The sequence below is a fragment of the Hirundo rustica genome, chromosome 1 (assembly GCF_015227805.2).
Source record: "Hirundo rustica isolate bHirRus1 chromosome 1, bHirRus1.pri.v3, whole genome shotgun sequence".
NCBI lineage: Eukaryota > Metazoa > Chordata > Aves > Passeriformes > Hirundinidae > Hirundo > Hirundo rustica.
The window spans coordinates 136,833,166-136,856,485 of record NC_053450.1 but is presented as its reverse complement, the minus strand read 5'-3'; the positions used below and the strand labels follow the sequence as shown (position 1 = coordinate 136,856,485).

The window sequence follows — 23,320 nt, the reverse complement described above, 5'->3', positions numbered from 1 at the left end:
ATATTACTTTTTTTTTTTTCTTTCTGTTATTTCTGACCCTTTCCTCTCAGTGCCTAGGGGGCATTTAGGCAGTGAAAATGACTTAAGCTGCAGTCAGTTCTGCTTATGCACATTCTTTTGTCCTTGCATATCCCTGTGTTAGCTTTTCTGTATTTGTTCTGATACTATGGAAATTAACCCCACACAGATACAATATATTTGACTTTCCTGTGGTTGTTTATGTTGCAGGAAAGATTGCATTTGTGAGCATTTCTGACCTAGTTTAATTTCCTGTTCATGATATATTTACTCACATGCTTCTATCCAAATTTGTTCTGTAAGCTGAAATCCCCTCTTAAACTCAATGTTTCTTGAATGTGTTGCTTGTTATGAATCTGGCCTTGTGTGCTAAATTATTTTCAGACTTTTGTAACCCTGATCAATTTAGCCTTATGAGCCCAATCATATAATGAGCTTATGCATGTAAATAATCCTGTGCTAAATTCAGTATTTAGGGAAATGCTTGAATGGTTTTTTTTTTTAAATGGGAGATTATTTTTTCCATCATCATTATTATTATTATTGTTGTTGTTATTATTATTATTATTATTTTCTATCATCATTCCCTTTGGTTGTTAGAAAATAATTTGTAGGATGAAGTTCTTTGTGACTTGCATAGCAATTATATTAGAATGTGCAGTATTCACCAAGGGCAGCAAAGATGTGTCCAGGCTGAGTTAGGGGTAAGGTTAACCAGAGGTCTTATGGTCTTACTGAGGTCTGTTTTATATTTGTACTACATTAAAAAAATCCAAAGTCATACCCTGAAATAAGTAAAATCCTTTTAGATCAGGACAGTGCATGAGATGAGAATGTATTTCATAGATTATAGTAATATCCCTTCCATATTAACTCATGTTATATGTTAATTAGTTCATTAGTTCACATGTGTTTGCTTTCAGATACAATAGAAAAATTTTGCTCTAGATGGCATTCTATAAGATGTCATTGTTGCCATGGTCTGCCACAACTCTACTGTAAAGTTCAGTCTATTTTCTTTACATAAAGTACTTTATTAATGCTTTTCTTAATTATAAATTAAATGTGCCTGGCAAAAGTTTAGAAAGTTATAAAAATATGAATTTATACAAAGCCAACAACCAAAAAAAGCTAATTAAGAATATGCAAATGTAGAAAATCATTAACTAATTCCAACTGAAAAGAAATCTCAAGCAACATTAATGCAAAACTAATTACTTGTATTCAAAGCTACAGTCTATATAATTATTTATTTTAAGCTCATCATTGTAGTATCTGCTAATGACACATTTCCTTCTAAAATGTGGGAATATTCACTCTGTTTTCATACCACTGTGAAGAATTAAACTAAGTTGTTAACATTACTGTGTGGTTTGCAGTGAGAAACGAACTGGCACTAATGAGACTTCAAAAACACCCTCCATGTGCTGACTCACACAGTAGTACAGTCACACAATTTAGCAATAAAAACTATACTTAGTCATATCTATGAATCTTTTATTTTCCTCTTGTACATATATATGAAAGTTATTTAAACAGCAGAATCTGAAGCGGAGCCTTTTCGATGCAAATTGTACCATCTGTGGCTCACACATCCTTTTTGTCACTTAATATTGTTCGATTCAACAATTGCCTAACACTGACATGCCAAGAAAATGTTTCCCTCACCTTTTCTCAAATGCAGAAAAGATGTTCCCAAGACAGCACTCATCTCCTGAGTGCCATGTGACTCTCATTTTCAGACCCATTCAGGAGTGCGAGAGACATTGTACAGGTTATTTTTTCAAAAGCAGTATCTGTTTGAAACTGTTTAAGGATTTGGAGATAAATCTACTGAAAATTATGAGTTCTAAGGAAGACAGTGTAAAAGCTTTAACTTTCTGTATCAAGGCTGCACACTCACTGAAAAGCAGGACTGAAAAATCCTCAAGAATTCTGATTTGCACACGGATGAAAAGCAAAGCAAACAAAAACAATTTCAGCAAAAATAACCTCTGCACTGCAAGGCACTGAGTCTGAATTTAGATCCACATGAAAACCAGCAGTAAATTGTTGATGTTCCATTATAGCTAAAGAAATCATGACTTTTTAAGTAGAAAGCTGAGTACATCTCCTGTTTATTTCAATTTGCACTCAGTGTTTTATTTTGCACTTATTTTTACCTCACATATGGCAAATAACCAAAATGAAAGAAAGGGTTTAAAAATGTGCATATAACATCTACTTGTATATCATAAAAAAGACATTTTAATTAGGTCCTAAAACCTGACATTTTAATTTGGTCCTATATCTTTTGAAACTTATTCACACAGCTGTGCTGGCTGAGTTATAATCTATGGACCAGAAGTGCTACCTCAGGAGCACCTTCACTCTTTTAAGAGAAGTTAAGTAGCTGAGGTAGATATAAAAAAAACATAAAAATCAGAGCAATGTTTACAGCAAATAAAATTTGGTATGTATTGCTCCATGAACTGCAATAACTACAGCTGGATATATCTGTATTTCATCTTGTTGTCAGATCAAATAGGTGCTTTTCAATACATTTTTATTGCAATGTGCTAAACATCAAACCATGTTTACAGTAAATAGAGATCATGAGCTGATGATTTAGGAGAAAAAAGCCTTCACAATATGAAAAGTGTTAATAAGTGCTCATTGTCAAGGACACAGTTATATATTTGTGGGATAGGGATTTGTTAAATGCTTACTGTTTTTGAGGAACATTTTCTGTACATTTATGCTTTGCTGTATTATTGTCTTTGTCATCCATGGAACATATGATCCTGTTTCACGGGTTAGCACTGCAAGTATTTTGCTCATGAATTACAGGGATTCAGTCACAGAAAACCATAGAACTGCTATTACCCAAATGCTAATATAAAATAAATGTTTGCATTACACAGTCATTATCACAGCAAGTAACACACAAACATGCTTAATTTGAATGAAGCAACACCTCCAGGTTATCCTCTTTTCTGCCTTCCCTCTTCAAGTGCTGAGATCTCTGGTGCAGAGTAGGTCCCTATTTATATTAATCTATCACCTGTAACAGTGAATTTTAAAGACTAGTGGACATTGGCATTAGAGTCAACACCTGGGAGCATAAAATAAAGTTACCACATATGCTGTTAGGTAGCACTACCTCAGTTGTAACAGAGTTTGCTCTAAAGCCCATTTAAGTAAATGGGATAACTCATGTTGATTTTAGTGGGCCTTGCATCAGACCCTTGAAAACTAGCAACCTGTCTGGCATATTTGCATAAGTACTTTGCCTAGTAAATGTAATAAAAATTGTGGCCCTATTAACTGTAGCTATAACAGGTAAAAAAAAAACCAAACCAAACCAAACCAAACCAAACAAACAAAAACCCCACATCTCCCTCCAATAGATTTAATTAAACAAGAGTATAAATTAATTATGAGCCCAATGCAGTGCATAAATTAATTTGAAATAGTTGTCAGTCCTCAATTTCAGTTCAGTAAACATCAGATGAGGGCATGAAATCAACTCATTCAAGGTGGCTGCAAGGAAAAAAACTTGCTACAAAAATTAATTGGACTAAAACTATTCAAATACTTTAACAATCTATCCATGAGTAATTGGATAAATTATTATTATTATTATTAATAATAATAATAGTATAAAAATAAAGCTCCTGCTGTTTATTTGCAAGCTTATAAAAAGATTAAAAAAAAAAAAAAAAAAAGGAAATTGAGGCTGGCCAACTGAATCTTCAAAACTCTTCCCTTCATGAGAAGATAGAGGTATGAGTCAGGGTGATGGCAAGGATCCCAGAGACCCCATGACAAATGCAGAATTGAAACAAAGCAGAACATGGCTCAATGACTTCAGATTTTTATGTCTGCTCAGAATTTACTTTAAATGATCACAGTTTGCTCACATACAAACATAATGGAAAACAGACAGGTTTACTGCCAGTAAAGTGAAGCTATGATTTAGTCTTCAGTCAGAGAACTACTGCCTCTGGCTGGAACACACTGACTACCTGTGACAGGAATATGGCAATGTTTGTCATATTTCTGCTAAGAACGGTCTGGGAATTGCTAGCTATGCCTGCTAATGTGATGGATTTGTTGGTTTGTTTATTTATTAGGAGCAATGACAAACTGGAGAAGTTGTTAAGCTTCTTAAAAATTTCACAAAATGAAGTGGAAATAATTTCTGAGATAAATCTAAGCTGAGGACTTACTCTTATTGAGGAGATGAGTAGGTCTTATGTAAGAATAGTCAGAATTTTCTGCTCTTTAAGATAGTATCATGAAATCATTTCATTCCAAATATTATTTCTCTCTATCCCCTCCAAGGAAATACGTTGATTTTTATGAATGAAATTAGCAAGGAAAAATATAATCTGTGTGACTTGAAGTTTTTTTGGTGTAAACAGATGGGGTTTGGAGGTTCAATATTAATGAAACTATTTTAATACACTTTTAATAAATCCAAAGAATTTTAATTTCCCAAATGGCATGTAGCTGGCTTCAGAAGATTTCAGTATTCTGGACAAGTTATAAGAAGGCAGAGAGAAACTGAAGGTTTTGCACAAAGATAGTATAATTATTAATTTAAATATACACAACATAATTGCATTCAGAAATTGCCAATAATTATCATAGTTTATATAGTGTAATTATCTTATCCTAAAATTATTCCCATTTCCTTTTCTGTGAAATCCACAAAAAGTTTTGGCTTTGGATGCCAGGTAGGTCTGTGCACTGGAAAGTACAGGAACAGGCTGAAGAAGCTCTCTAAGGTACTATGGCTTGGATCACAATTTTTAGTCTTTACAAATGCATAAATGCCCTATCTCTGCCAAGCGACACAGATCTAAAGCATATAGTGATTGCTTTCAGGGAAAAGCTAATTGACTAAAGAGCCTATTCACAAATTTCCCTGGTATCTCCAGTCCTCTATTACCACTCATCCTGCTTTCCTCTTCCCCTCCTTTGTTTCTGTGAGCAGCCTCCCTCTACAGCTTCTCCCATGATTATCTCCTGCCCTTGAGGAAAGAAACTTTCTTCTTCCTCACTCTCTGAGAAAGAAACTCAATGTGAGAGTGATTTCTGCTTCACTGCAAGTATGAGCAGACAATCTAACAGTGATTCCCCTGGCTCTGAAACTTAAAGAAATCAGAAGTTAAGTCTCCTCTACAGTGTTTTTCCCCATGATCTAACACTGTAGTATCAGCAGCTCAGGCAGTTAACCCTTGCAGTATTTCCAGCACTTGGACTCTGGGAGTTTCAGAGAAGGATCATTGGCTCTGTCAGATGAGTCCTGTTCTGCTGCAGAATGTCCTGTGTTACTTCATGCATGGGCACACATGGACACACTTGCACGCACACAAACACGCGGATTCACACACATGGACACACACATGTGCTTGCCGCTCCACAAGAGGCTCTCTGCACCACTCAGCTACTTTTTTCGCACAAAGCTCACACAAACACACACTTTACTTTTTGGGTCGTTGTCTCTTAATTAGATAAAAATGTAATTTGTTCTTTTCTTGTTGGGAAATGGGATCTACTAAAAGCGCTGGAGAGCATATAAAATTATCTGCAAATGGCTCACTTCTGAGCTGTTTAATTCTTTGACTGGCTTGCCTGTAATGCTTCTGTCATGGGTAACCCGGAATGTCGCTATATTTCACATCTATCTCTTACCGTCTCTTTAAACCCCAGCGCATCCAGAACCAGAATTGTGGGGCAGCTGGGACATGCTGGTCCCTTTAGAAGGCCAGGACAGCCAAGCTGATTCCCTTTCTTGCCTGGTGGTGTTTGCTGCAGGTGAATGCAGACTTTTCAAAAGGGTTGCTTCAGGTGGGTTTCTGGGCTCGTCACTATAGCGACTTGGAAAAACTGCATTTTGCAATTAGAAACCATCTTTAGAGCGAATCTTGCAAATTCCACAGGCAGTGAAGCTTGAGCTGGTCCCACGGGGCTGGCTCACCCCGTGTCAGCAGTGAGAGGGGGGATTTCCCCCAGCACAGCAGTGGGTCAGGGACATGAGCGCCAGCACTGGCAGAGGAAGCGGCGGGTGGCAGAGCAGACCCCACACACGCTGGCAGGTCTTCATCTGCCACTGGGGCTGCTCTGTAAGCTGCCACATTCCCGGGAGGGTTCTTTTTGTGCACCATCATTTCTCCCTTTGCCTCCCACACCATGGGCCGCCTGGGGAGCACCTTCGTGGGGAGAGAGCTGGAGCTATTTTCCCTCTGTCTTTCAAGAAACGTGGGCACCGTCTTGGGAAGGGTATTTTTGGCATTTTGGGTCTCTGCTCCTGTGGCGTTCCTGAGATTTAGCAATTTTGTATCTGGGGGTTTTTTTGCCTTTTGCTATTCCGCTTGTTAGTGTATGGTGTTTCTTCACATATCTACAAGTATTCTTTATTTGTGGAAAGGGATTGGTTAGGACTAAAGGGATGTAACTCATTTTAGAGTCTCGTCTTTAAATTGTCCTAATTCAAGACAGCTTATCACTAGTCTGCCAGTTTAGGGTCTGCACAGGAGAAACATTTTGGCCAATTTATATTTTGCTTTTTTGGTCAATTCAGGATTCTTTATTTTTGTGAGTTTGAAAAAAAAAATGGTTTGGACATTTCCAAACTAGTACTCAAAATTACAGAGGTTGTTTTATCCCATCCTCTTTTTATTTGTCAGGTAGATTACATTATGCAATAAGAAGTAGTTATGCAATAAGAAGTAGTTATGCAGGTAGAGTTATCAAATACTTTTCAAATATTTGGACACAGTAGCTGTATGCTTTTTAAAAAAATTTTCATAAAGATAAGAAATTCTGCAGTCAAAGATATATCTGAATAATGTATACAGAGAAACAAAAGTATTCAATTACCTCTCATCCCTGTATTGGAAAAGAAAAGAGAGCTCTGAGAAAAATAGTATTCAATAATGTGATTAAAGATTTTTTTTACATATAAACACACAGACCCTGATTTGAAGTAAATGGAAATCTGTGACAGGAAAAGCAGGGGAGGTTTAAAAACAATCAGGATTCAAAGAGTGTGTTTCATGAAGCAGAGATAAAATAGGGAGGAAAACGCCTCAATATGTGGTTGAGCACTGGAACAGACTCCCCAAAGCCGTGGTAACAGCACCAACCTGACAGAGTTCAAGGAGCGTTTGGACACTGCTGTCAGGCACAGGGTGTGACTCCTGCGGATGGTTCTGTGCAGCGCAAGGAATTGAACTTGATAATCCTTATGGGTCCCTTCCTACTCAAAATATTCTGTGATTCTATGAATGTGTTGTGAAAAACAAATAAATAATAACTAGGCAAGATGTTATGACACTAGTATTTCCACACATATATACCTCTGCTCTGTGGCTTCTTATCTAATATCACAAAGAGGTTCACTTCTAAAGAAATGCTACTCCCTTTTTTTTTTTTCTGAAAATTAAATACTTTCAAGATACCACATGTCATCTAAAATTATAGTACTTTAGACTAATACCGATTTTGAAAAACTCAATTAATTATCAGGTGATTATCTACATAGATTTTTATTTTACCACTTTCTTTCTTTCCACTATCTAGCTATATGGAAGTAGTTTTCAGAGTCATTATTCTTTTACTAAGTTATTCAATGAAAAAGTGTTAGATTCTATTTTCATTCTGCTATGTTCAAATTATAAACAGCAATAAACAGAGTTTAAATTAGATGCCAGTGGTAACGTTCATTTTCTTCCACCTTGAACACAGAATGGCCGATAGCTCTGGCCCTTTGGGACACCTTTCTTCTTATCTTTATGCTTGAACTTGCACTTGTCACAAATTTTTGGTAAGATATTGCATATATTCTGCTCTTTGGAAGTCAATGCAAATCGTTTTACCCTGAAAGAACTTCAGGACAGGGTCTATAGCATGCATCTATTGTGAGATTTGAAACTGCTTTATGGAGATGTCTTAAGAAAATCCTACCCACCACACAAAAGAGTAAACCACCAGGGTTTAAATAAAGATTTCATACATTTCAAGGCCTAAATGAGAAAGCACAAAACAGCCTTTCTATTTGTGAATATAAGCCTAGATTCATACAAGCAGCAGCATATAATTTAATTTCTGAATATTAAAATTTTTCCTGATGTTATAAGGGGATAAGTTCAAAGGGAAAGAAAAAACTTGAGGATCATTATTCTGAGACTACATGTAGCTCAGGAAGACTGAATTACAAATGGCTGCAAATGGGAAACATATTGGGGTAACACAGTACATATAGATCCCCTTTTCTTATACTCTTTCCCTGGTATCCAGAGTTGTTGGAGACAGGTTATATTTCTAGATGTACTTTTTTCTTACTTACTTACTTACTGTGGCTGACCAGAAGTTCTGGTTTAAGATATCTTAAATTTGATGGAATATCATTTCCTTTGTCATACAGTTTTTGCAATATCATTTTTTCTGGAAAGCTAGGAAAGGTGATCTAAAGGAATGGACATGGCTGTATCTCATGACTACATTTCTATTTATTTGAACAATCTTATGATGAGTACTGGGACACTTTTGTACATATTTTTAAAAATACTTTTGGGCTTGAATGTAAAGCTAAAATATGTCTTATAATTCACAGATGCTGATTTGTTTCTTCTATTTGCTTTTTTCACAGCAGTATAAGGATTATATACAACCTCTACAGAAAGTTTAGTTTCTGTTTGCTGCACAGAAACGGGGAGACTTGGAATAATTATGACATTTCAAAGCAAATATTTCACCTAAGTGAAAGCTTACAACAATCATGGAAAATTTTACTGTATTCCAGGTTCTAAGGGGCAAATCTGACCTTTCGTTGGTAACCTGTGTGGTGAAGTCAAGAACTATGACGTCAGAAAAAAGCCCCAACCCACCGCATCTGGGAAATAGCACTTCCTGTATTCACAGCTCCACCATGGTCAGATGACAGAGTGTTAGAGGTGACACTCCTGTCTGTGCTGAATGTTTTGCACTATTTGAATTGCGCTTTTATATCAAATGTATCCTCACATAATAATATGTTCTACTGGAAACAAATTTTTCAGGTGAAATGAAAGCTGCAGTGGGGTGTGGTGGGAAATTTGAAACAGTGACAGTCCTTTTTCATGTGCTAAGTTTATTGACTAAAGAGACATTTTTTGAGAACTGTTATATAAAGAAGGGAATGCAAGAAAAAAACCTCAGAAGTAAAAAAAAAAAATAAAATAAATTGATCAAAGTTCATAAAAAGTGGTTCACAAAACAGAAGAATGAAAAACTTCAGATAGTGTTGAGTGGGTATGGGAAATAAACTGTGCAGCAAACAGACTAAAACCAGAATTTTAAAAGGAGAGAATGATAAGGAAAGGTGAAGTAGAAGAATAGACACAGGAATACATCCAGATTAATTTAATTCAAATTAATTATTTCAGTAAGCAATATTAATACTGAACTGGTGATAAGCATGACTGATGATGGAAAAGCAAATACTGTTTTCTCAAATACTCTGGAGCATCAGGTACCACATATTTGCACTCATCTTCGTCCCCAAGATTCATCTCTAATATTCATTTAAGAGTGTCAACACTATTCTTTTTGAATAAACCAAAATCACTTAAGCAATTAGTTAAAGCATTACAATTTAGAGGTATATCTAAAGAGTAGCAGCTAATAGGGCCTAGCATGTAACTTGACAGCATAAAAGAGCTGGAGCATCATTCAGTACTGACTTTGTACTGGGATTTACCTTCTTCCAGTAGATCTCCACAAGCACAAATATTTCACTTGGGTGATCTCTGGAAGACATCACAAAATATGTCTACTATTTATTTGTTTTTCGAGAATACTGCTCCAATACATAGAAGTGCTATTTAACCAAATTACACTGAATTTGTCCATTTGGTTTACTTATCTAGTAACAAATGAGTGGCAAAAAACAGTATTCTGATTTTCATAAGCAGAATAAAGTTTGGTTATTAGGCATCTTTGGGTTAATACTAGGATTTAAATTACATATAGCAATAATTTTTAGAATTTCTGTAATGCCTCCTATTTCAGCTGAACTAGAAAATACTATGAGAAAGACATTAATGAATATAAAATCTGATTCAATACTTTGGAATTTTTGGTCCCTCTCCAACTAGAAATAGAAATGTTTTTTTAATTTTTATTTTATAAAATGAAGACATTAAATAGAAATAAAGTAGGGGGTTTTTTTGTTTTGGGGGCTTTTGTTTGGTTGGTTTTTTGTTTGTCTTTGTTGTGAGTTTTTTTGTTTGTTTGGGGTTTTTTGTTTTTTTTTTTTAATCAAGCTGTTATTTACAAATTTGAAGAAGATCATTACAACTAAGTAACAATTAAATTCCTTGGTCCCTAGGATGTAAAATAAGATCTTCACACAACTGCATCAGCAAAAAGTCATGGACCTTGAAAAATGGTACAAATATATCTCATTTAGAGCTAATTCTGAAAAAGATCCTGTGCCACCAACAGCTCCCTCTGCATCAGCATCAGTTGAAAGCTGCTTCTGCAGCAGGACTAGCTTGACCTATCACTGATTTGACGACACCTTGCTTAAATGTTCAGAAATATTATTGGATCTCTAGGAGCTGTATGGACTGACTACTTAAAAATATAATAACCACAACCGAATTAGAGCTGTTGGCAATGCTTTATTACTTAGAGCTCCCAACCAGTTAAATTGTGATTGCTTCCATTTAGAACGTGCTGCCTCTGGAAACTCAAAGTAATTAAAAGCAAGCTGAAAAACAATAATACAGAGAGAGGAAAAAAGATCTGCCGTAGTATAGCTATCTTCTGAAAGGAAGAACATTACACAAAACCTGCACTGCAGGTAATACACTTTTCTTTGAGCTAGGTCATTGAATAGATTTAATGAGCAACAATCAAAGCAGGACTGACTGAAAAGGTAAACTTTTCCACCAATTCTGTTACAGAAAAATGTTCTTGTTCAAATATACAGGACAGAGGTTTTTATACTATTGGAAGGTAATATCTTCAAATTTTACCATCTGAATATTTAAGCAGCTCTCTAGCAACAACAGTTAGTGAAAAACAGCACCTCCTCCTAAGTAGCTCTTTGTCAGGAACAGCATTAAAAATGCAGAGGTAGATTATTTTTTTCCTAAATTGCTGTGGTTTATTGTATTAAATGTATTTTATGTAATTCACTTGCCTCTTCACAAGCTCTACCAGGCCAGCAAGGATTATTCAGATAGGACCCATCCAAGGGCAGTATAAAACTGATCTTAAGCAACAGCATCTAGATACAGTTTTTGTCTGGAGAGGAGATTATATATCAAGTTGCAATGCATGTAGATAAGGCATACTGTACATACTTATGCAACAAACTGTAAGTAACCAATATAACTCCAAAAATTTTTCTTCGGGCCAAGCTTCTGATATATCACATTTGTAAGAGCAACAGATTGTGATACAAGATAGATACTTTGAAGTATTCTACAACTAGAAAATCTCTGGACAAAATTAAAGTAATTAGAAAATGTTGCTCTGTAAAATTTAATTTATTTCTATCGTTATTATTATTTCAGAATAACAGGTACTTAAAATATATATTTTTAAAATTTTCTTATTAAAGGATACTATGCATGAAACTGCTTATGTAATTCTTAGGATATGGTTAAAAAAGGTGATTAACATAATACAGGCAGAACAAATGCCTGTTTATGCACATAGTCTGCAGCTCATTGAATTACATTCCAAAATACTATTTGCCTGAGCCTATTTAGAGAAAATAAACAAAATTCTTATTCAGCTTGAGTCTGAACAAATGTCACCTCATGAACATATTATTTCACTTGAAGCTTTAATCAGCATGTGTTTAATTCCTCCAGGAGGTGCTTATCACAATAAAAATAATAAAATAAAAAGTTTCTTGAACAGCGTGACAACTAAGTCATACACAGGCTGTCCTATCTGAACAACAAGAGTGGTATTAATAGAAAGAAAGGTTATCAAAGAAGATTTTTATAATCTTCATATTGGCATTTATTTAACAATAATAATTCCTAGTTGTCCATTAGTCATTAAGTACTGTCGATATTTCTATTAGAATCTGTATTTGCATGTATACTGTTCTTTTTCTTATGATATTGTATCATATGGTACATTTTGTTTTCAGAGTAAACCACTCCTTTTCTCACAGAAAAATCAGGGCATTTTAAGATATTAGAATTATTTTCTTACTTAGATCAAGTACTTGTGTAGCAGAAGTGAGATTGTAAATACTCGAAGAAAATGCTAGCGAGGCAAATGTGGTACACATTTGTATTTTATGAATAGAGTGAAGATAAAAACCTAACAACTTTCTTTGAAAATAATTGTGAACTATGATACTCATAAAACGCTTTGATCCCAAACTAATGTATTTGACTTTTCTCATACAAGAGAAAACCAATACAGTGGAGCAACAGTAAATTCCTCTCAACTACGGTTCAGGCTTGCAATGCCAGTAATATTCTGAGTTGCTATATTTATTTCTATGTTCAGCTTCTAGCTGAAATACAAAACTGTCTTCTATAAACCATGAGAAATAGAAAATATGTTAGATTTTGTAACTGTGATATACATTGAAATATGAAATGCCACAATTTTCCTTGCCCTCTGAAAAGAGAACATGTATGATATATATATGTGTAATAGCATACCTCCATCAATGCATTCTGGGGTGAAAGAAATATCATCAAGAGCAAATTCTGTGGGTTGACTCCACCCCACTTCAGCTTCAAAGGCAACTTTGAAAAGGCTGTTACTTGAGAGAACTACACTTCCATACATCCATTTGTTTTCTTCATTTCTACTAGAAGACCACATGAGGATATCCATTCCATGTTCTTCGACTGTGTATACCTGTTGATAGAAACCAAGAGATGCAAATGAATCAGTATTAAGAGAAAGGAGTGCAGCCTGGGAGAGTAACACAGCCCAAGGGCAGCAGTGCACCTCCCTGCTTGGGCAGCAATGACCCTCTAGATATGGTTCAGGTCCACTTCACATTGGTGATGACCAAATGTTACTGAATACTTTTGCTAATGGTAGTTCAGCTTCAAATACAAAGCTCTTCTGGAAAGAAAAAGAAAAAGAAAAAAAAAAAAAAAAAAAAAAAAAAAAAAAAAAAAAGAAAAGAAAAAAAAAAAAAATATCTGCTAGCTAATCCAATAATTAATCGCAAAATCTGCAATCTCAGCCTGACATACAGAGGATAATGAGTAAAAACTTAACCTCAAATTAATTTAAAAATTGAAGAAAAACTGAAAAGGTTCTTGAGATATCCTTTTATCCCTCCTTATAGTTAAACAGTTGAAGACTTTAGAGATATAAATAAAAGACTTAGCAACTAGGGATTTAAGTCTGTTATCTGGTACAAGCAATTTACAATATAGCATTTGAGATAGTCACAGAAAGTTATTGCAAACATATTTAGCAAAGCCATGAATAAAAATAAATAAAATAATTAAATACTGAAAGCAATAAGTATAGCAATGAATGAAGTCCCAATTAACCAACTACTAGTGAATTTCTACCAAGAATATGAAACTGGAGAATACAGAGGTATTTTCTTTTCCACTCAGGTGTAAAAAGTCCTTATACAATCTGGTTACAAAAAAAAAAAAAAAAAAAAAAAAGGGAACTGGAATAAAGAAATTTACCATATTCTAACCATTCCAGATGATAACTATTCCTTTAAGGGACTGAATATTCTAATCAATATCCTCATTTTTAGAAACATAATTCTCTTAAAGCAATTTTCCAGTGACCTGTAGGTTCGTGTTGCCAACTGAATGCCCCAGTTTAATAACAGAAACCCTGAGGCCTAAGAAAGTTATGAACTCGAACCCATGCTAATGATCTGTATAATTCAATACCTTTGATTCTCCCAGTCCACATGGTGGGACAAATAAGCTAAAAACCCAAATGGCACCCTAAATCCCACATATTTTGTAAAACTTGGTTTATTGATTAAAATATCTATGATGCCTGAAAACTCTTGCAAGTTATTTTAGTTTTGGAGAAAGGGAGCAAGAAAGAATACTGATGTAGAGTAATTCAAATCAGGACCAAATTTTGTCAAGTCTGATCTTTGATGACTGGACTGTGTAACAGCAATATCTTGTCACTGTCCTCCTGAAAGCTTACCTCTTGCAGGGCTAAAAGGACAAATATTGAGAAGAGATGGCTCAACCCATAAAATAAAATTAAAAACTGTGCATAACAGTTTTTCACATTACCAGCCTATGAGGTCCTAATAAGTTGAAACCCTTGATCAGAGAAACGCTTCATGTCAGGTTAGGACAATGTTAAACACCATGTGTGTCTCCGGAACCATTCATTATTTCACCAATCATGAAATACAACGATCTTGGTGATCTGAAATTTTACAGCATACAACGTTAGCATAGTTTTAGCTGTAAGCAGTGATATTTACTTTTGGAAGGTAAATATTGAGGTAATATCCCCTTCAGTATATCTCACTGTTAAGTCTCACAGCTGCACAAATAGCTGTTGGGGAAGTGGGAAGAATTCAAAACATTTGAAGACAATACTACCATCTTTCTTACAGGATACTTAAAGATTGTCCCATTGTTTAAAGTCAGATTTATTTTTTTCCCCAATTTTTTTGGTCAGGTTAGTAGGAGAAGCTTCTCATACTAAAAGTTTCAAGGCACAATAATTGCTTGCACAGGTCTATCTATGCCCCTTCCTGGGCACCTACAGGTCAACCCTGCAGCTCAAGCTCAGTACGACCAATAAACCTGTCAAGAATCTTGCTGTATGTTCACTGGCCAGGGGGTCTGGGATGGCAGCAAGTCAAACTGGGTCTTAAGAGTGACATTTTGATGACATCAGTTCCTGTTCACATAGATGCAAAGTTATCTTGCATGCTTTGTCGTTCTTTTCTTTGAGATTTAACTTACATTTACCATAGAGTAAGGGTCTGCAGATATGTAATTACTAATGGATTAATTAACATGTTATGGTGATTTATGTGACTAACTCTATCCTCAGTTAGGCCTGATTAAAGTTTAAACCTGGTGTATAACAATCACATAGCTAATTATGGAAACTGATATAATTTAGTGTAAATCTCTAAACTGGTACACTGGAAATCTCTGTTGAACTCCAAGTCCTGCTTCATTTGTCATGTAGTGGGGTTCCACTACTTGCCAAAGTACTTCTGAATACCTGAGTTCTCCAAAGATTTTTCTATCCACAACTACGCCGGGAAAGGGTCTGTGTTCTTAAAAGTCTTCTAAAAATGTTAGATGTAATATCTAAAAGAATCACACATAACTGAAAATGCATCTCAGATGAGATTAAAGGAGAGTTCAGAAAAGTGGGAAGCCTGTGGACTCTGTTCCTTTAGCAGGGGATACGGTCTTATTCCCTCTGAGGTTGTGCCCAGTGAAAGTGAAGAAACATTTCTTTCCTGGGGCTACCCATGTCACTCAGTGTTTGAGCATCTTCTGGATCGGGAAGTACCTCAATCCTATACAAGATTTTGGTGGCCTGTGTAAACATATACAGCACATGAAAGGTTGAGCAAATTTTCATGGATAAGATCTCCCTAAAGCCCTGGAAGGGTACAACTCTGTGGGGCTTAATACCTCCAGTACCACCTTTCTGCAAAGCATCCTATCTAAAGTGTACAAGCTAGCCTGGTGGTGAAAACAGCTAAAGATATGCAAGAGAAGAAAGTTGTCAAGATGAATCCCACTACATGGTATGTAATGGAAGAAAAACAACCACCAAACAAAAACCAACCAAGAGAAAAAACCAAAACAAAACAATAACAACAACAACAACAAAAACCCCAAAACAAAAACCAAAACAACAACAACAAAAATCCACACAAAACCCTCAAAACAACCAAACCACGAGTTGTAGCAAAATCCCATTGAACAACTCTGTACTTTTCAGATGGATAAGACTGTTCTCCAGCCTAATGCTGATCTAGCTGATCCACAGAGAACAACATTCTTTAGAAAATCCTATTTACCACCTCAAAGTCATGACTTAGTTCTAATTCTCCACAGAATATCCTGTGTGTTAGAAACTTCTGAATTCTTTTTTCACTTTCTATTTCATTTTGAGGATAGGGAAAGTACTTTTTAAGGTCATAAAATAAAAACTATTTTCTATTTGTTAATCAGCAGTTACAACTCATGGCTATCCTGTACCCTCATCCTGACTTTTCAACATGATATATTATCTTCCTGATCTTGCCTAAATCTAGCAGTTGGAATACTGGAAGGTGCTACATTCCACCTGAATTGCCTAATAAATAAGAAACCAATGAACAGTTGAAGGATGCATAATAAGAGAGGTATTCTCCCACCATTGACAACTTAAAGTCTTTAATTGCTAGCCAAGGAAACAGGGAAGTCTTGAGAAAGAGAACCTATATTTTTGCTTCATTAGGCACCAGAGACTTGTGTCAGCTGAGGAAAAATTCCATTGACTCTGATGAATAATGATGCTATGTTTACTGCTTTACGTCTTTGAGATAATGCCTTTGTGCTTTTCACATTCCTCAGTAGTCATCGTTGCATGTCTTCCTCGGACTGAAGGCCCACCAGAGACAGACTGAAATTGTTTAAGTCCACAAATCAGATTACAAAATTGTATCATGTTTCATTGTCCCAACTGAGAAGCACTTAAAAAATTAATTACCTCTTTTCTCTTTATTCCTCTATACCGTTGTTTGAAGTAATAAAATATTTAGGTTTTTTTAAATAAAATTGACCTGTCTTATACCAAAATGTATTATAAATCAGTTCTGTTAGTATCAACAAATACAAGGCAGAAAACTGATATATTAGCTGTACTATCACATCAGGAATTAAGTTCAGTTTTAATTCTCCACTGTATGAGTATGGCAGACTCCAGAGGTAAATGGGCAGAGAAGCATAATAAACACTGAGTGTTTTGAGTCTGACAGACGATCAATAGAATTTCCATTGGAATGAAACAGATGTGAAAACCACATTCATTTTTTGCTGAAACTGCTCTCTTACACCATTAAATTCAACAAACTAGTCATAAAAATGTAAAGATGAATGTGAGGGCTTTTTTTTTTTTTATATATTCACATTTGCTGCATAATGTGGCAAGATTTGTTTGTATTAAGAGGTATTTTTGCCCAGAGCATATTAATTGATATATTAGACCAGGCTTGTATTTAGTGCTGGAAAACTCCACTTTCAAAGATTCTTACCAAATACTTCTAAGGAAAGCTAGAAGAAATTACAAAGCAATTTTTTCCTCCTGCTGGTTAATGATTTATTGAAGCAGGAGTATTCAGATCTCTTTTAAATAGCATCCATTCTATGTTAGTGCAAGAGTTGCTGTAAACATTGTGTCCTTTCTAAAAATAATAGCCCAGACTTTTGGTTTCCTCATGAACAAATTAGTTTATGACAAAGAAATTGTTGCAATTGAAATGTGCATTGTGAATACAGAACAGAAGCATTTCTAGTTCCTTTTTGCCTTTCCTCAGTGACTAGTTCCTTTTCTGAGTAAGAATAGGATTGTTCCCATAACTTCACATTATTTTGTGTAGTCTACCACGTCTAATTCCTATACTATTACAACATTCATTTTTATCTTTCTTTTACCCATTTTAATCACACATCTCAGTATGTCCTATATCTGCGGTCCTTTTTTTTTTTTAAATTCAGACTCGACCAGATAGCTGTCTTTCAGATAAGAACTATATCAGCTTTTGTACTGATGTTATTATATTCTGGCACATTATTCAAACTTCCTATTACAGTTTGACTTCTTTCACCTCCAGTGCAAACTGGAAAAAAAAAAAAAAATATTCTTCACAGAACTGTTTTTAGAAGTTTTGGGCTCTTGATTTTATTGCTTTTCTTTTTTGTTCTTTTTAGGCTTTTTTCTTTTTCACTTGAATGGCTACAGTTAATTTATATTCTTGATTTAATAAGAGCAACAGTTGCTACTGAAATAGCTTATTAGTTTGATAGAAAAGAGCAAAATGTCCACAGAATTAAATTGATTCTGTGATGGGATGATATTCCTTGCTGAGTGCTTCAGTCTGTTGTGAATACGTTTCTACATAAAGAGTACATGTAGCAAAGCCATAAACAGGGAACTTTATTTGTATGTGGGAGTAGGACAACTCTTTATGAAATTGAGGCAATGAGAGTAAATTAAACTAGTCTGCTTAAAAAGAAAAAAAAAAAAAAACCCAAGCAATTAAAAAGCAGGCTCTGGCTGTCAGCCTACTAACTCACATATAGGCCACACACATCTACTTATTCACAAATTCTAAGTGTTCTGTGATGCTTGAAAACATTCAAAAGCTTCTTCAAAGGGTCTCATCATCAATCTTGCACGCTGTAAGGCCTAGGATACTTGAATTTAAACAGATAGTTAATCACAGATAATCTCACAGTATTTCAGCTATCAATGGATAGAAAAAAGGAATATATGTTTGCTTTTTACTGCTGCTTATATGAACTTCATGAAATACAGCTCTTTTTTTTAAATCAATAAGTAAATTTACATCAATACTCAGAGTAATAAACTAGGTGCTATAGATAAAATTCATATGCAAACCCCATCCTGAAAATATTGCTAAAAAAAATAAATGGAAAGAAAAAAAAGGTGGAATGAAGGGTATCATTATCCTTGGGCTAGATGTAAGGACAAGAAGGTGGAGAGTTTACCAGTAGCATAAGGTGCCCCTAGAGGATGAGTAGCCTCCATATATGGACATTTTCAAGACTGGGTAAATTCCTGAGCTACCCAGCATCATCTTGTAGCTGACTGTTTAGAGCAAGAGGTTGGACTAGAGACCACCTGAGGCCTTTCCAGCCTAATTGCACTATAATCCCATGGAGCAATGCTATGATAATCTTTTCCAGTGGAGAAAACAGTGGTAAAAACTTTCTGAATCATTTCAATGTACAAGACTACAAAAATATTCTTGCTCACTTTAAACACAGACTAACTTTTATTCTGCCATTAACTTAAAAAATTAACATAATCTGTATTTTCAAAAATTTAACAAACCTCACAGATAGGAGTCTTTCTCAGGACACCTAAAAAGGAACTGTGCAACATATTTATTCAGTGAGTCACATGAAGTGAGTTGTTTGCCAAGGGGTCATGTCCCTCCTTTGACTGTCACTGGATTACTTAACAACCAGAAATGTACTTGTTAAGGATGCTTGAGGAACAGCAAGATGACAGTTTCATGGAAGCTTGGGCTACAACTGTTGATACAGTTAAGTACCTTATTTGCAATTGTTTTAGTGAAACATCTTTCATACATAGTTACATTAATTTTTTAAAACATTTAATTTAAATCACTAAACATTGGAAATTGCCCCCATTTGATGTTAGAGTGAATTCTGCATAGAACTGTGCTGGTATTGGGTAGGTTTCAGTATGCTAGTCAAATCTGAAGTGTTAATTCTTACATATGTAGTTCAAGTGGAACTAAAACTAAAGCAGAATTGTCACTTGATTCTGTCAGGAGAAGATTTGTATATAGGTGTTACTGCAGTAAGTTGTGATGAAGAATTGTTAACATAAATTCCTGAGATTTTGGTAATCCTAGACACAAAAATGCAAATAGCACTAAAGCAAGTATTATTATGGCATAATGTAGTAGAAGGAATTTTACCTTTAAGACTCCTGTTTGCCTAGAAGCAAACATCCAGAACCAGAAGCGAACTCTACAGACCCCAAGACTAGCTGGGAAGAATTTGGTGGTAGTTATCCTTGCTCTGTCTCCTTCCTTCTGGGCAGATGAGTTGACATACAAAAACCTCTGTCCCTTACCTTAAAAAAAAGTTAAGAAACATTTAGAATTTTCCAATACTATTTTATGCTTTAGTTTTAATAAACACAGATACTTGTTTTTTTATTTTCTTTTTAAGTACATGTATACCATACCATGATTGTATGGAGATCTTCCTTGCTAATTCTGATCCTATTTCACAGAATTTCAGAATAGCTTGGTTTGGAAGGGCCCTTAAAAATCATCTAGTTCCAACCCCACGCCACCCACTGCATGAGGCTTCTCAAAACACACCCAGCCTGGCCTTGAACATTCATTCCCAAGAAGGGGGCATCCACAGCTTCTGCACAAATTTTTCCAGTGTCTCACAGCCTTCTAAGTAAAGAATTTCTTTCTAATTTCCTAATATCTAAGTCTCACCTCTTTTGGTATAAAAAGGTGTTTCTTGTCCTAGATGTCCCTTGTGCTAAACAGAATCATAGAATAAACTGTCTTGGCAAAGAAGCACAAAGATCATCAAAGTCCAGCTCTTGTCCCTGCACAGGACTGACCCCCCAAGAGTCACACCCCGTGCCTGAGAGCGTTTTCCAAACAGGTCTTGAATTCTCTCAGGCTGGTGCTGTGACCACTTCCCTGAGGAGCTGTCCCAGTGCCCAACCACTCTCTGGGTGAAGAACCTTTTCCTAATATTCGACCTAAACCTGACGGACTGATAGATATTTCTAAGTACTACAGACTGCTGGAAATTCTGATGAGCAATTCCGCTGTAGTTAATGTGAATATATCTTGCCTGGGTAATTTAAAAGTAAATTAAAACTCTGGATAATTTTGTAAACACTTTGCTCTAATTTTGTTTTCCTTGTGCTTCATTTTTTATCAACTTTGTTTTTCTTATAATTGCTGGGTAATTTCACAGAAACAAAGAACTAATTAAATGACAGAAACTGAAACAGAAAAACACACCAAACCTCCTTAAAAAGCCAGGGGCTAGTGGTTGTTTTGCTATCGCATTGCATCAAAGTAACAGCAAGGAAGCAAGTCAAACAACTTATTTGCAAGAAACAGCTTGCCTGGAACAGCTGCAATACTTTCTACCTCTACCTTCTCTGTTCTGTCCTTTCCAAGAGGAATGCGCTTCCAGATTTACAGCCTGCAACATAAAGTAGTAGGAATGTCTGCAAGAACTGTGATTTGTGGTAGATAAGCAGTTCCCTCACGATCAGGTGAACAGTTCCTGCAGCAGGTGCAGAATAGAGAAGAAGGGAGGATGAACGAGCTGGGCAGAAATGGCTACAGCCACCCTCGATAAGGTGTCTCTATTGATTTTGAAAACATAAAATAAAATAAAAAGGAGTCAAAAGCTGGAGATGATGCTTCTCACAAACCCAAGAAAAAACAGTAGAAATTTTGATATTCTTAGATTGAATACTAACTGTACTTTGCTGATTAGATGGAAATTAAGATAGGGATTCTAACCATTAAGGCTTCTGGAAAGAAAGTTAACTACTTCTCAAATAGAGATTGATACATTTGTGATAGAAATTAATATCCCACCCAGCTATATTGTATAATATAAGTATGTTATGTAATATTTATGTAATACAATATATGATTATGCTTACTACATAACACAGATTACTGTAATTGCCTGTCAATATATTTCATTCTCCTGACAATCAACAGGCAGCAATTGTGGCAGCAATTTGTCAGAAATATCTTGGGAAGAACTTCTATAATAACATTTCTGGCAAGCCAATATCAGGGCGCTAAGTTAAATCAAGGTAGGAGCCTCAAGCATTTCACACACACCCACACACTTTGCTCCTTATCTGGCATAAGATTGCATGTTTTTCTAAAATTCATTAGGGTGGTAGCACACTCCAGGAAAAGTAGTTTATTTAAAATATTGACAAGGAGAAGAGTATTACTATAGCCAGTTAGGATTTCAGAGAATTCGTATTTTCACGTCAGAAGCTGACCTTATGTAGCTGAAATCTGTCATTAGAGTTTAATAAAAAGGAGTAGTATTATTTCAGTTGGAAGAGACCTAAAATGATCATCTAGTCCTACTGGCTCATCAATTCAGGGCTGCCCAAGATAAAGCATGTTGTTAAGGGCATTTTCCAAATGCCCCCTAAATACTGAAAGGCTGGGGGCACTGAGCACCTCTAGGAAGACTGTTCCAGTGTTTGGCCACCCTGCTGGAAAAGAAATGCTTCCTAATTCCCTCAGTCTGAACCTTTCCTGGCACAGCTTTGAACCATTCCCATGTATCAGCTGATCACAATGATATGTGCTGTTGTCTTGGCATGAATCGACATTTTTGGCAGTTTTTTCTTTTTGAATTCAGTGAATATTTTATTTTCAGAGAAGTGATGCAGTACACATGGCAATACCTGGTGTGTGGTCAGTATGAGGATTTGTTTGTCCTGTGACAGCACCATTGCTAATATTCCAGTCAAAATCATCAGTAGTGTCTTGTGTTAATCCACACACAGTTGTCCACTCTTGACCTTGTGTTTCAAAGTTACAGCTTCCAGGAATACTTGTGTAGTAACCTGAAAATACAGCAAAAAGTAAATTATCATGCCAGCCCTACATAAAGGTGCTGTAGTGTACACACTAAAAATGGAAATGGAAAGGATTTCCATTGGCTAACACTTTCCTTGCATGGACATAAATAGTATATGATAGTTAATGAGGAAAGGAGAAACTCATTCTTCACTCTAAGAGCAAGTATAAACTTTATTACAGGTAAACACCCATGACAAACCAATGACTTCACCAAATTTAGTTCTTGTCCAAGGTAAATGGAAAGAATGATTTCCAGACAATTAGCTAGCAAAACTGGACTGCCCTTCCACAGTGGCATCTTTCATTAGCATATGTTGGCCTTGTGACTATTATGTCTGAGGGCAGCTTTATGATGAGAGAGATGTTCCTGTGATTAGGACGCTCATTGACTAAATTCAGGAGATTTGAGTTAAACTGCCCATTTCTAACTCTGACTCTTCTGCTTCAGGTTACTTTGGAAAATTAATTAATCAATAAAATGATAGAAATGGTGTGGTACAGATGAATCAAATAGCACTACAATCGCTTCTGCTGGCTCCAAAACACCTTTTCCTTCATTATAAAGCAGAGGCAGTTACACAATTGCTGAGTGTGAGTGTGGATGACACCTGTGAGGAGACTTTGGAAAAATGTTACAATCTATTAAACATCACAATCAGCCATGCATTTTAGATACAGGTCTGACTATGACTGTTCAGAATGGGTTAGAGGATTTAGACTATTTTCCTTGAGCTAGACATATTCTGCAATATTAAAATACGACTACTTATCATAGTCTGGATATGAAGGATATAGATAAAAATAATAGATTTAATTACCTCCTAGTAATCTCTTCTTGTTTTTTCCTATTTTCTATTTTGATGCTAAAAGAAAAACTGAGACCATTCTCTATGAAAATATTATTATCATAAAACTGCTTATGACCAAGGTCTG

The 23,320-nt window shown here is 35.5% G+C and overlaps 1 protein-coding gene across 1 annotated transcript in view; it reads right to left on the bottom strand.

Annotated features, from left to right (window-relative positions):
• MALRD1 (MAM and LDL receptor class A domain containing 1) overlaps nt 1–23,320 on the bottom strand; it is a 235,169-nt gene that overhangs the window by 56,646 nt on the left and 155,203 nt on the right. Inside the window, exons 30-32 of the mRNA XM_040062159.2 lie at nt 22,210–22,371; nt 19,697–19,854; nt 12,690–12,891 (exon numbers count right to left, since the gene is read on the bottom strand). Of these exons, the coding sequence (XP_039918093.1) occupies nt 12,690–12,891; nt 19,697–19,854; nt 22,210–22,371 (522 nt within the window). The remainder of the gene's footprint in view (nt 1–12,689; nt 12,892–19,696; nt 19,855–22,209; nt 22,372–23,320) is intronic.